Here is a 14094-nt window from a genome sequence, read left to right on the forward strand (position 1 = left end):
TTGTAAATCGCTATGAAAGAAGGTGATGTTTTCCAATTATCTAGAATTACATTAATTTGAGAAATGGGTTGGGGAACAGGTGCAAATAACTAATTGAACTGTATGTTGTCTGAGAAACCACGCTGAGGACATCATGTGCTTTTATGCACACATTAAGCTATTGAAGAGATGTGTTTAAAGGCCATTCTTCCTTGGATACTGTATTCTGTGCTTCCCCCTCTCATTATATTGATCTCTAGATTGCTTACACAGGCATTACCACACTCTCCAGATTGGAGGCATGTTTGCTCTTAAATAGACACTATCAAATTGGCTACTTTTCCTTATTCACTCTTCCAACGGATGAATGTGTCTGATATGTCTATCAATGCCACCATGGAGATTTAGCTTCATAAGGGCCTTAAGAACTGACAAGAGGATTTTGTCTCATACATGATGTGTGAATTTGTTTCCTTGGATTATAGGTGATATATTTCTATATATATACACATCAACAATGCGTTTCATCACAACTTTTAATGATACGTATATCAATGAAAAAGATAACAAGCTTTATTTACTATTCATCAGGATGTATATCCATATCTATGACGAGAGAAAGAAGTGATTTACATGGACTGCTTTTTGAATAGTTCACTTTTAAAATGCATCAGAAAAAGGCTGGAAAATTGCAGATCCGGTACGGATATCCTTTTAGTGTTCCTACCTTTCTACTCTCCCGGCTAATGCTGCGTTTAAGTCACACAAAGTCAGACTGTGAAAAAAGTGGATTGTCTTTAATCAATTAAAGACCTTTGTTCTCTCTCTTCCTTCTTAGCCCACACACAAGATGCAGAGGTTCACAGTGTTACATATTTTATTAATCCCTGATTTCTGTTTTTCCTGCACCTCAGGGGTATAGATACACACTGTTTCACAAAGATTGTAATGAGCCGACGTGTTAAAGTTGTCTGATCATATGCCATTTTTTCTAGTCATCGACTAGATTTCATGTCCATGATATTTTCTGGTATGCTCTGTATCAACAAGCCCTGCCCTTCAGTTTGCTTTTTTACATGCTAAATTGACTGCATTATATATGTCAGCCTGTCAGTTTGGGTTCATTCATCAATTAGGGTTGCCCCCTTTCATGATTGTCTTAAAATACCTCTTTCTGTTTAGTTTAAATTACCTCAGATTTCTTAGTCATTTCTTTCGTCATAATTGAAATACAGTTGTCTGTTATTGAGCTGGTAAAACTACTGAGCTTCGTATATTTTGTTTGACTGTTCTTGAAACCTCCATGTGGTGAATGGAAAATGTGAAAAAAAAAAAAATTTCATAAGATATCCACTTTTTCAGTGTCTTTTATTTTTTTCGACAAATTTTCTTTGTGAACATGAAACCTTTTTCTGTGCCTTCATCTCTTTCCTTCTCTTTCCTTTTGTCTCCTTCTACCCCACTTTTCTCACTCTCATTAAAAGAAAAGAAACCCAGTAGCAATTTGAGGTCTTTCATTGTCAAAACCATTATCACCACTGTCAGCTCTCTGGGTTGGGAACAAAGTCCTCGTGCTGCGTGCAAAAGAAATAGAGAGAATAAAGGAAAAGCCCATAAAAGGAGGGAGAGAGAACTGAGAATTAGAATTTGAATAACAGCCCCCCAAAAAGATTTCTTTTTTTGTTGTTGTCGTCAGTATCCCCCAGAATGGAAAGGCATCAGTTCTCCCCAGTGCATATATACATAGTAATGTCCAGGTAGTAAAATTATAGCTATATGAGCCTGGTCCCAGATCTCATCATCATCATCATCATGCTAACCCTTAAAATGAGCTAGTTTTAGGACACTGATAATCATTGGTACTAAGATGCAAAAACAGCTTCAATTATCATCTGAATATTGGATACCAAGAGTGGTATCCCTGGCACTTTCTGACTATTATAGGTATTTTAAGCATGTTCCAGAGGGTTTTTTCTCATTAAGAACAATGTTTTAAAAACAGACTAAAGGAGGCACAAAGGGTACTTTGGAATAGGAGTGTGCCGAATGAAATTCTGCTTCATCCACATACAGGACACTCTTAAAAATAAAGGTTCCAAAATGGGGTTTTCGCAGCGATGTCATAGAAGAACCAGTTTTGGTTCCACAAAGAAACTTTCAGTGAACAGTTCTTAAAAGAACCATTATTTTCTTAGTGTGAAGAACATTTTAATAATCTAAAGAACCTTTTTCCACTGTAAACAACCTTTTGTGGAATGAAAAGGTTCCATGGATGGTAAAGGTTCTTTGTGGAACCATTGATGCCAGTAAAGAACCTTTATTTTTAGGAGTGTATCACAAGGTGTTCTTTCTGAAAATTTTTATGTAACCATTTTATTGTTTTGCATCATTTATGTAGTGTCCGCAGAACAGTCCATATAGCTTTTTTAACACCTGGTTTTGATTAGTAAGTCATTTTCATTCTTGTAACATCATTAAATTACCCAATTCAATTTGGCAATCCTGATTTTGGTTTTAAACATCTCCATGTTACACCAATGCTCAAAAAACGATTGTATTTTAATTATAAATATTTTGATTTAAAAAAAATCTTCTATCCAGTAATAAGATTTTGTGTACAATAGATGGGGAAAAATGGTTCCCTTAGAATCGGCACACCCCTACTTTAGAACCTAGGGAATAGAACCCTTACCCAAGTGCTTTACCTGATAACAGGAAGGGGGTTATAAAAAAGCCTATCACGTGTATGAATAATCTATGTCTGGTATTCCCCCTTCTCTGTACCCTCGATTTGTTCCATAGCCTGGATTTCCTGTGTGGTTCAGGGTGCTCCTATATAGAGTTGCATTATTAGAGGGAAAGATAGTATGAATGTATGTCATATCCTCAACTTTTGCCTTGGGCTGCAAAGGCTGTTGGGCAGACATTGGTGTCATTTGAAAGCCATGAGCTCTGATTTCTAAGATGGACGTGTCTTTTATGGTTCCAGACTCAACATAGTCATCGTAATGTTTGCTGGCACCTCGCGAGTCAACAACATCTCTGCCGTATATGGAATGGTCACCTGGCGCAAGGTACCCCGCACGGTGTCCGTACCAGCAGAAGATGCCAAAAATTAAGAACAAAGACACCAATGCTGTTGCACCTCCAATAATTCCAGCAAGTGGTAGGGCTGACAGTTGGTCAGTTCCTCGATCACTGTCCTGGTCTGAAATAGGTTGCTCGAGGGGATCCGTCTCTGTTTTGGCACAAGCAGGGTGCTCATGCTCTGAGTTTGTGTTTATGCTGAAACCCCCACTTGCTGTAAAAGAGGTTCTTTTACCATCGTTTCCAGAGAGAGGCACCAAGCAGATGATGTAACTTGACTGGGGCTGTAGTTGCGTAAGTAAATACTCACGGCGATCCCCTGGCACAAGTGTTTCTGTGATGGACCCCATTGCAGGACTGTTGCCTAGCCGCAACCAGGAAAGTCTGAAAGAGGGGACTGGCTGTGCTGCCTGCCAGGTAATGTGAACGGTCTCTGGTGTGAGAGGTTTTACACTGATTAGTATTGATTTACCTGTAACCCCATTTTCAACTCCAAGACTGTCCTGGCTAATATCTGAATACTTGTGGCCTGGTCGTCTGGATCTGAGGGTAAAGAGAGAACCCTGCGGAAGTGGAGGGGTTGTAGCTGGTGCTTGTGTCGGAAAATAACTTTTCTTCTCCTTTGCTCCATCGTTTCCAACCATTCCTCCTGCAGAATCTACGCTGACCTCACAGTCTTCCAACTGACTTGTAAGGTCCCTTAGTGCCATGCCTCTTAGTCTCTCTGGTCCATGGCAAGTTAAACCTCTCACAGTCACTGATGAACCTCGCTCATGCAACCAGTCATGAAGCCAGCGGAGGTTACAGCCACAGTGCCAAGGATTTCCTCTGACAAGTAATTGTGAAAGGCTGTCCAGGTCCTTGAATAAACCTCTCGGGAGAGTCGTCAAGTTGTTACCTGATAGGTCCAGTTTCTGTAGCCTTCGCATGCCATCCAGGGAGCCTCTTGGCATGTGGGCTATGGCATTGTCCTGTAGATAGAGGCGAAGGAGATGCATACTTGGAAGGTTTAATGGTGGTGCCTGGAGCGAGTTACGAACCAGAGAGAGTTCTGTGAGATTAGACAGTCGCGAGAATGTATCATCTGCGATTCGCTGATTTGCCAGCAGATTCCCATCAAGGAAGAGACGTCTTAGAGAGGAGAGACCTCGAAATGCATGTGTTGGAATAGTTGAAATCCGATTGTCGTCTAGTCGGAGTTCCTCAAGTGATGCAGGCAGTCCTGATGGTATACTTGAGAGGTGGTTGCGTGACAAGAAAAGAAGACGCAGCCTCGGATTGTTGGCGAATGCTTTGTCTTCAATACTTACAGTTGAAACCGAATTGTCATCCATGTGAAGCTTCTCCAGTAGGGGGAGCCGTGCAAGAGCAGAACGGGGTAAAGTTCGTATATTGTTGTCCTGTAGGTGAAGTTCTCGTAGCGACGGAGGCAGATGTGTTGGAAAATCGTCAAGTTCATTATCATAAAGGTAAACTACTCGCACAGTCAGTCGTCGCTCTAAAGATGTTGGTAGCCCAGCATTGTCTATGCGGTTGTTTTGCAGATAGAGCACAGCTGCCGTTAATGGTAATGGTGGGATGATACTCAAGCCACGGTCATTGCAGTAAATGAAGCCGTCATCGCACCTGCAAGCTGAGGGGCATGGCACGTCTCCCTGAAGCTCCGCCTCTCCGAGAGCTGCCTCCGCAGCAGCAGCTGTTGCTGCAGCAAACTCGAGGACTTCAACCAATAATGTCAGGCATAGGAGAAGTAGGAACAACCAATCGCGGAGTTCAACTAGGCTCTCTGTGGCCATAATTCCAGGCAATGTACCCCACTCTCTCTGCAGAGGTAATTTAACCCAATGTCTCAAGTCAGTATTCTTGGTCAGTGTAGTTGGGAAAACGCAGGTCTTTCTTGCCCTTCTTTACTTCCAATCACAAGTCCTGTGGGAAATATAGAAAATAATTTTTTTTTTTTTGAAAAAATTATTAAGATTTTTTCAAAATACAGAGGTTACATTTGGTGTAGAGTTCAGTGCAATTATAAGTCCACAAATCTGTTATATAGTATGCTGTCTGACTTTTACATGAATTCTGCTTAAATGTGAAAAACATTGAAAGGTGGTAAGAGGTTAGTAAGCAAGAGCAGAGAAAATCAGTCATGCTGATCGGCTTTCTAGATCCTTAACAGAGCAACTGACAGATAGGGAGCATTAGACATAACATTAAAATAAAAAAGGACTGAAAGAGAACAGAAAATTTATTGCGGTTGAACTATGTAAATGAATAGTGTGGAAAGAGTTGAATGTAACGATTACATTGCTACATTATACACTCATAATTGCAGGTGTGAGGTGGTCGTTCTGAACTTATATTAAAATGTGATTCACATTTGAGTTCCTGAAAAAACAATTACAGGTTTATTCCTGGATTGACCTTAAGTCATATTACAATTCAAATGTACCAGGGAACTGTGTTTGAATAAATCACTAGTTTAATTTTAGATCAAATTTTTGAAAGTTCACGGAAGGGTCAGAGTTCTGGTTTTCGGCCTGATTTGCAATTGAGATTTAGATGAAAACCACAGACGTTTACAACAAATTGACATGCATAATGGATGCTGTTTCTTGGTTGTTATTGTTTTCAAAATAGCATGAATTATTCAGAGAGACTACATAGAATACCCAACAGAGATTTCACTCTGTTAAACCAGTCATTCACTAGATGGCCAGGGATTGCGAATTTCCTGTGTATGTATTCTCTGTGACTCTTATCAGTGTTAAATAGAGGAAGGAAGGCAAAGAATATTTGCAGTTTAGCTGGAATTTCTTTTTTTTCTTTTTTTATAACAGTTCAATATCTAGACTGTCCCTTTAGGTCTAAAATGAAAAAAAAAGTGAAAAAAAGTATTCAATATTATTTTGACAAAAATAAAATAAAAAATACTGTCTACACTGTCTAAAATTGCCAAAAAGTAAATTAATTAAAAGTATTGCTTAGCATTGTTTAAAACTACCAACCAATAGTAATGACATATTTTGTATGCCCTTCATTGTAGAAAAAATAGTTTTAATTATTTAACTATTAATTAAACTACTATTAATTATTATTATTTTTTTTTTATTATTTAATTATGGCATTACAATGTTGTATAATTTCCAGCTTGTCACAAATGTCCTTTTTTGTAAAGGAAAATATTTTTTCTCATTAAAATGTACATTTGCACTCAATTTTGAGACATTAACATACTCCTATGTGACTAATCCAAAACGTACTTGTTTTTGTGAGTATTTGTGTGTGAAGGGTTGGTGTACATTGCTCTCTGCTGGGGCCTCATTCTTTTTGCTGCCTGCCATCCTATGGGATTGGACTCAAGGTTGTTTGTGTTGCAGACAGGCCAGATGGGAGTTGGTTGGCTGCCTCTTGGTTACAAACGTTGTTACTTTAGGCAGCAACTACATGCAAAACAAACCCTTAAACAGTGCTAGCACCCATGCAAAATTGATCGTTGGGGCTTAAAGATGGAGAAATAGTGAGGAAATTAGAAAGAGAATAGCTTGCTTGCCTTGGAAATGATTCCATTTTATTGCAAACACTTTAATCTTGTTTGCTTTGATTATAGATCACATTTATAACATTCTAAGGAAACGATTAGCGAAAATACTGCTTTTAAAAAAAAAAAAAGATATTGTTGTCACTTTGACTCTCTCCTTTTTAAGTCTGTCTCTCTTTTTAAATGAGGTGCATTGCATGAAAATGGAAGCAATTTATATGTCACATTTAATGGCTCTCCCAGTGTGTATACATTTGGGTATTTTTAGGAAAAACATCAGCTGTCTCTCAGGCCTGACAGTGTATTTTCACAAAGAAGGGTGGGAGCCTGAGGACAGAGAGAAAAGAAAATAGCAAAAAGGTCTGTTGAATACCTAATAAAACATGCCTTTATGCTAAAGTCTTTTTCATAGCAAAAGCTAGTAAAATATAGTAGCATTTTGCATGTGTTTAGGGCTGTCAGAGCACTGTGGAGTTGATGCACAAAACAACTTGCAAGTTTGCCTTTAGATGGCAGAGTGACCGCGAGAGGCTCCATCTATAACTTGCACACGGTTTGAAACATTTGTGTGTAGGCAGGTTAACTTTACCTTCTCTCTGTTCTACATCTCTTATCTGTTTCTCTATGCTTCACTCAAATGTTTCTATGCGCTGAAGGTTTTCATCCCTGCCATCTCCATAACCGCCTACTGTGCATCTGTAATCTCTTGTAATCTCTTCTTATACTCTTCTTTAATCGTACTGTTTTTTTCTTTTTCTTTTCCTGTATATCCTGCTGATCCTCCTGTGTCAATCCTGCATTTTCATTCTGCCTAAATCTGCTTTTTGATCCTTCTCTTGAAGGATCTTTATTTCTTTGTTTTCTTTTTGGTGTCTACTTCAATTCTGTTGACAATATAAAAGGATATTTTCCTGCTGCAGGATCTTTTTTTTATTCAGCCACCCAACTCTTTACACATTTTCATGTTGTATTTGTATTGTATTATTTACAACAGAATTATAAACGACTGTTCTTACCATCTAGCGAGTGTCCCACATTGTCCTTTGGCTGGTAGGTCTGAGCAGTCAGAGTTTTAACAGTGACAGTCGTCCTCTTAATTCTAGATAGACAATTGATAAAGGGCTCAAGGTCTTTTTTCTTGATTCTTTATGTCCTTCAATTTATGTGACCAAAAATTGCAGCCCTTTATTTGTAGGATTCCTTTGAATTGTAGGCACTGAAATAAGGATAATGTCAACCAGAAAAACCCTGGGAATTTTTTCCAGTGTCAATCAAGAGAATCAAAATTTTCATCACTTCCGTACAGCAAAAGTATATCCGAGCCGATGATGTGTATTCAGGTTGCAGTGTGTCTTTCAAAGTTGACATCATGTTGATTGTGTATTCTTGAATGAGGACTGACAGAACACAGGGATGTTGTAACCCCTCATCTTTGGGACCGTGTTACCTGTGAAGAAAACATTTTCAGTGAATTAGAGTGCCAGGACAGGACAGAAGACTTTTATATTCACAGTATCATTTTCTCTTTAAACTTGGCTTGACCTAAAAAGAACTGTATTTCAAAGAATATCAACTCTGAAAATGGTAAAGTCAAGTTCAGTGTGCAGAATTAAGTGGAAAATCTCTTTTACAGACTGCTCTAAGCCATAGCCAGGACCAAAAATGCAAAAATCAAGGCACACACATATTGTTGCAAACTGGGTCACATTGTTGACAAGACTGAGGTATGGCAAGAAATGATGGCTGTCTGTTCTGACTCAATTCTTTATATTAGGTAAAGACAAGAGCAAGATTTTTTTTCCTGCCAGATTTCTGAGACCAATGTTTTTTGGTGAATCTAAAATTATGCATAGTGTATTTTCATATATTTAGATTTTCACTTTGAGTGTTTTTAGTTTATGTTTTCTAGAACTACTGCTTTGGGACTGAGCCTCTGAACCAGCAACTGTTAACTCTCTTTGTATTATAGTGTGCTGAATCTGTTTAAATTCCCAAGCCTGACGTGGTTTTGTGTTTGTGATGTTGAAAGTCTCCTCTGGGTCCCACTGGCTCCCAGTCTAATTGCTTTTTCGCGGTCCAGTCATAGATTGGGAGTGATCAAAAACATTATTGCAGAAATTTAATGCACCATGTGGACGTAGCAGCCTGGTGAAGATGGATCAGTGGAGGCCCATATAGTACCACGTGTATGAGGAGACAGGGAGCATTTCCAAGGCACACAGCTAATGTAAAGGGAATTGAGCAGAGGAGGAGTAATAAGGACAAAGAAGGCAAATTAAAATCAGTGAACGTATTGGGGAATTGGCCAATCAATGCTCTTAGTTGGTGGAAAAAAAACATAACGGCTACTGAGGCAGATGCCTTAAAACGTCTAGCGGGTGTAAAACCAGACAAATACACAGACCGTTGCCCTTCTCTGTTCACCTTTCTCTCTCTGACTCTCTCTCTCTCTCTCTCTTACGATATAATGGGGCAGTCACATTAGGGAAGAGATTATGATGAGAGATGATAAGAGGTTATGTCAGTGCTTCTGTCATGCTCGCACTGACCTCCATCCCCAGACGTGCTTGAGTAAATGCTGAAAATGGACAGCAATAATGTTCACCTGGAATAGGGTGGTGCAGTTCCACTGCTCCAGGATTGTTGATATTGCTGATGGTACAGATGTCCTCCGTTCTTAAAGTTATTAGAATGGTGACAGATCTGTGCTTTTATTTGTATGCCCTTGCATGTTTAAGGGTGAGTGTGGCTGTGTATATGTGTTCGTGTGCATGCAAATGTGTATGAGCCCATGTCAGACATTTTTACCATCCTGTGCACGTAACCTACCCATCTCTGCCTTTCAATTTCTCATTTGCTGAGCGAGGGAGAGAGAATGGAAAAGAGAGAGAGAGAGGGACAGATGGAGGAGTAAAGGAAAGAAGAAAGATTGATGAACCTATTGGAATCAAATTTGGTGGCAGAAATGACTGTCAGTCCCAGTATCCACAACAACACATATTCACAGCACTGACACAAAGACAGACTCACTGGGCTTTGTCTGAGGATCATGAAGTAGCATGAAATCTTAATGGTCTATCTTGTTCCTCACAGCTTTGTCATAAAATATTACTGAAGTACATCATGAAATAATTATTCCCCAGCAAATCCAGTTCATTATTAATTCACAACAAGCACTGATAAATAACTCTGTTGGCTAACAATGTAAACAACTGGAGAGCTTCACGTTACTGTCTGGTCCCTTGGTTAATATGACATGATTAGTATAGGGCCCTCAGGAATTGTGGTATTTTACTGAACAGTGAGTGACTGTGCATGTGACTTAAATTGGGGCTACAAAGTTAGACGCCGTAATAGCAGAGTATTGGCCAGAGGGCATACTTGTGTGTCAGGATATTTTCAGTTCTGTTGCGCAGTTCTGTTTTAAAAAGGTTTCGTCAATGGGACCCTGATGAGGTGCCTAGGTACCGACTCTCTCTCTCTCTTTTTTTTTGCAATCCGGTGATGTCTCAGATCTTTAACTGCCAGTGGCTCTGCAGCGCTGAATAGTAATGTGTGTGCGAGCGTATGTGTGTATTTCACTCTCTAAGATCTGATGATAATTAGCTAAAGGTAATCAGGGGTAATTCAGCAACGGGAGTGAAAATGGCAGGAGACACAGGGATGTGACCAGCCTCTCAACACACACCCACACACTGCAGCCTTTTAGTATGAACAACCAGGAGCAAAGAGAGGGAGAAGCAGCGATGAGGGGTAAATGTGACAGGGATGCGTGGATGAGCAGAGAGGGGAACGCACCTTGTTTTTTCCCATATCCCCATTTTCCCTTCCTATTACTGTGTGCTTTCTCTCTCTCTCTCTCTTAGCTCCAGTCCTCTTGGATGTTCACCAGTGCATTTACTGTAATCTGTGAACCATTAATGCATAAATGCCTATACTGATTTATGTCCTTATTATATTCAGTGTTTGTGCACTGAACAGAGCCAGTGGCTTGTGAATGTGATAAAGATGCACTAAAGTGGCGCAGGGTGAGAGAGCGAAGAGAGAGGCCTAAAGGATTTAAATAACACAGAACGAATGTATATGCAACACATATGTGTGCATACATACATTCATATTTGAATGTATATGCAAGACAAAATCACCAAGGCTTACCATGCATACTTAAAGCTGGTTGCTTTATAGTCATTTAGGGATGCAGAGGCAAGGACGGATACAGTGGAACTTGAACTAAGGCATTCATGCTTATATTTCTGTGATGGGTTTTTCTGTGACATGAAAATATTCTATGACTTTGATTTGTATTTCAGTTCATGCTGGTGTGTTTTGAGTGACACGCCACTGTTGTTAATATTCTTTGCTGTTCTTTATGCCTGATGCCAAGATGTCAGCATTACTGTACTGTAATTCATAAGGTGCAAAGAAGATACATGAATGGACTTGAATGCCTACAGAAAGTGGAGAATGAATTAGCTTTATTTACCTTTTCTTAATCATGAAAGATGGAGTCAAATGCGGCAACATGATGGTTGTGCAGTTTTATTTGTACATCTGCACCTGCAACATGCGAATGAACCCCAACCCCTCATATAAACTCTGACAGTGTTAGCTGCACATCTCATCTGTCTATAAACGTGTACTAAGCAGTCATCTCATAAAAAATCATTTGAATGGACAAGACATAATGTGCTTGACCCTGACATTTTAAGACCCTTAGTTTGATGAGAAGTATGCTCTTGTATCGAGTTTGTTGTTCATTGTTGTCTGAATACAGAAAATAAGATGTTATGAATCACCTCATAAATTAAATACATTTAAACATTTCTAGGGAGAACATTCCTAAGTTCAAATGCTCTCTTTTTCATTTTGAGATAACTGATAACTGAACACAGAACATTACATTTTATGCAATATTTTATTACTGTAATCATTTATGCTTTTTTTTGCCTTTCTACATTTCACCACTCATTTTTTTTTCTCTGTCATGGTCCCTAATGAATAGGTAAATGCTAAATCACATTTTTACTCCACCAGTCTTTTAGTCTATTATTCATCTTTCAGATTCATCCTTAATTTATTCTTTAGAGGAAATGTTATTATTGCCATCACATGTCTAAGATTGCCATGAATAATGTTTACTTTTCTTGAGGTGGGTATATCGTCAATATTGTAAACATATGACATACATTTGTCATTGTCACTACTTCCAGCCATTTTCCTTTCTTCTCTTGTCTTCTCATTTGTTTACATTTATTCATTTATTTTGTTTTTCAATCTCCCTTCCCATTTGTGATCCCAATATTTTTATGCCAATATACAATCCACCCTTCCGGCTGGATGAGATGGGATTTTATTAGAATTATACTTGAACACTGACATACATACGTAAATCACGTTCTGGTGAAGTTACACAGATGCTTTTCAACTAGTTTCTCTTTCTCTTTCAAATAGCATTCCTCCCTTGCATGACCATGTCACTCCTATTTCTTCTTTGCCCTTTTATGCTCTTTTTCTTATGCTCCCAGTTTCTTTGTAAATGATGCAGTCACTGGAAATAAGCAGACAATTTAAGTGCTGGATACTTCACTGCTCTATTTCTCTCTGTCTTCAAGCACACACACACACACACACAATCACATACAAACAACCAATCATACCTCTTGCTGTCCCTCAGCCAGTGCTTATGAACATCAAACACAAACACTCAAAAGCAGAGCATGCACACGGGAAGAAAAATAATTAGGTTTGTCTGAATTTGACTTAATGTTGGTAAATTTCTCTTATCAGCATTTCACATAGCAAGAAAGAGCAAAATGTTGTAATAAACAGCACCCACTGTGTGGTGAATAAAAAGTGGCACTTTTTATATAAAGACAATTCATGCATTTAGGTCAATGAACAAAGTTGCCCACATGTTCGACAAACCCCACTCACCAAGCAGAGAGTGAAACGAACCATATTCAGAAGCGATCTCTACTAAGCTGAGCAGTGTTTGGCTTCCTATGGGAGGCCTGTGCATTTGTTTTTTTTATAGCTAATTTAGAGCCAAACTCAAGGCACCATGCTGTGCGCAAACACGTACATGCATTTATGCGTTCTTCCCACACTACACTGTATCACTTTAAGTAACTGAGCACAAATATAAAAAGTTGTTGCTCTGGTTGAATGGTCTCTCTGTATGTAAATTATAAATGAGCAGTAATGATTTAACAAGCATGTGTTTTTGATAAGCTATGTAATTTCAATGAAGGCTGCAGGGTTTAAATGGACGTGATTTCAATCAAAGCACAGTCTATAGGCATGCTTGATGTCAGTTGTGGCATAGAACGCAAGTAATTTTGTATGTCCGGACTCACTCTGTTAACCTGCCACATGCTAAAATTAGCAGCACTTAAAAAATAGTTGCATTATCAAAGCCTATTTCAGAGTTTGCAGCTGGTTTTTGCATGGAATAATAAAATCCATCTATTCAGACTGTTCCGGGCCCCTTTCAGACCTTGTCCAATTATCTAGAGCCACATTCACTTAATTCATATCGCCTCCATTTCATTGATTCTAGAGCTATACAAGCGACTCTTTGAGACCCATTTTACCTATAAACTCTGCCTGCCCCAGACACAATCTCCTCCATCATACTTCCTTTCAGACAATGCTGTCTTTTCTTGACTTGTTCACGGCAGGCGAGGCACATCTAGAGATCTGTGTTTAACAGAAGAGCGTTTGATTGAGGCGAAATAAAAAATTACTTTGTGTAAATGACCAAAATGGCTACATTGATTAATAAACGACAGTGACGTAGATCCTGTGTCTATGACAACCCTGGCCTGGCAGAGGATAAGACAAAACACTCATTGTTGTGTGAGTGCTGTTCCCTCTCCAGAGAGCAAGACGAGTCTGACTGCATTTCCGCCCTTAAAGAGGACATTACTAAGAGCTCAGAGCTCTCTCAAGCTGTGCATCAATCTCCTTACTGTAATATATAATGAATCAATAACTTACAAATTATGATTCAGTTGGAGTCTTTTATAAGATTAGACTGAGTGGAATAAAAGAAGAGTATTGGTGTCATAACCTTGTTCAGATTTTTCAGAAGTGGTTTGATTATGATCAGTGATGTTGTGTAAACATTAAATTTCTGCCATTATGAAAAGAAAGCACTTAATAAAAGGGGGGAAATTAAAACGCATGATGTAGTGCAACATGTGTGCCATGTTATGTTCATGTTGTCCATAGTTAAAAGGGAATGATTTAAAATATGAATCCCCAATTGTACGTTTATTTCATTTCTATTTTGTTCTGTTGTATTTATGTCATATTGTTTGTAATTGTTTTTATTATATCCCTGACTGTTTACTTGCTTTCAAAAAATTTTTTTAACTTTCATTAGTTGAGAGAATGTGGAGGTGTAGAGAATTATGACACTGGTACTGTATGTTAATAATGATGAAAACCTTTAATTTTTAGCAAAAAACAATTATATCATGAAATGATAC

The 14094-nt window shown here is 38.6% G+C and overlaps 2 protein-coding genes across 2 annotated transcripts in view; one reads left to right on the plus strand and one right to left on the minus strand.

Moving 5' to 3' along the window:
- macrod1 (mono-ADP ribosylhydrolase 1) overlaps positions 1–14094 on the plus strand; it is a gene marked incomplete at its 5' end in the record, with an annotated part of 54697 nt that overhangs the window by 8120 nt on the left and 32483 nt on the right. The window lies entirely within an intron of this gene.
- The window catches only part of LOC306883247 (leucine-rich repeat transmembrane protein FLRT1-like), a 16064-nt gene continuing 3327 nt past the window's right edge, over positions 1358–14094 (minus strand). Inside the window, exons 2-3 of the mRNA XM_079438374.1 lie at positions 7618–8048; positions 1358–4992 (exon numbers count right to left, since the gene is read on the minus strand). Of these exons, the coding sequence (XP_079294500.1) occupies positions 2718–4862 (2145 nt within the window). The 5' untranslated portion in view covers positions 4863–4992; positions 7618–8048 and the 3' untranslated portion in view covers positions 1358–2717. The remainder of the gene's footprint in view (positions 4993–7617; positions 8049–14094) is intronic.

The sequence above is a fragment of the Barbus barbus genome (genome assembly GCF_936440315.1).
Source record: "Barbus barbus genome assembly, chromosome: 17".
In the NCBI taxonomy this organism is placed as follows: domain Eukaryota; kingdom Metazoa; phylum Chordata; class Actinopteri; order Cypriniformes; family Cyprinidae; genus Barbus; species Barbus barbus.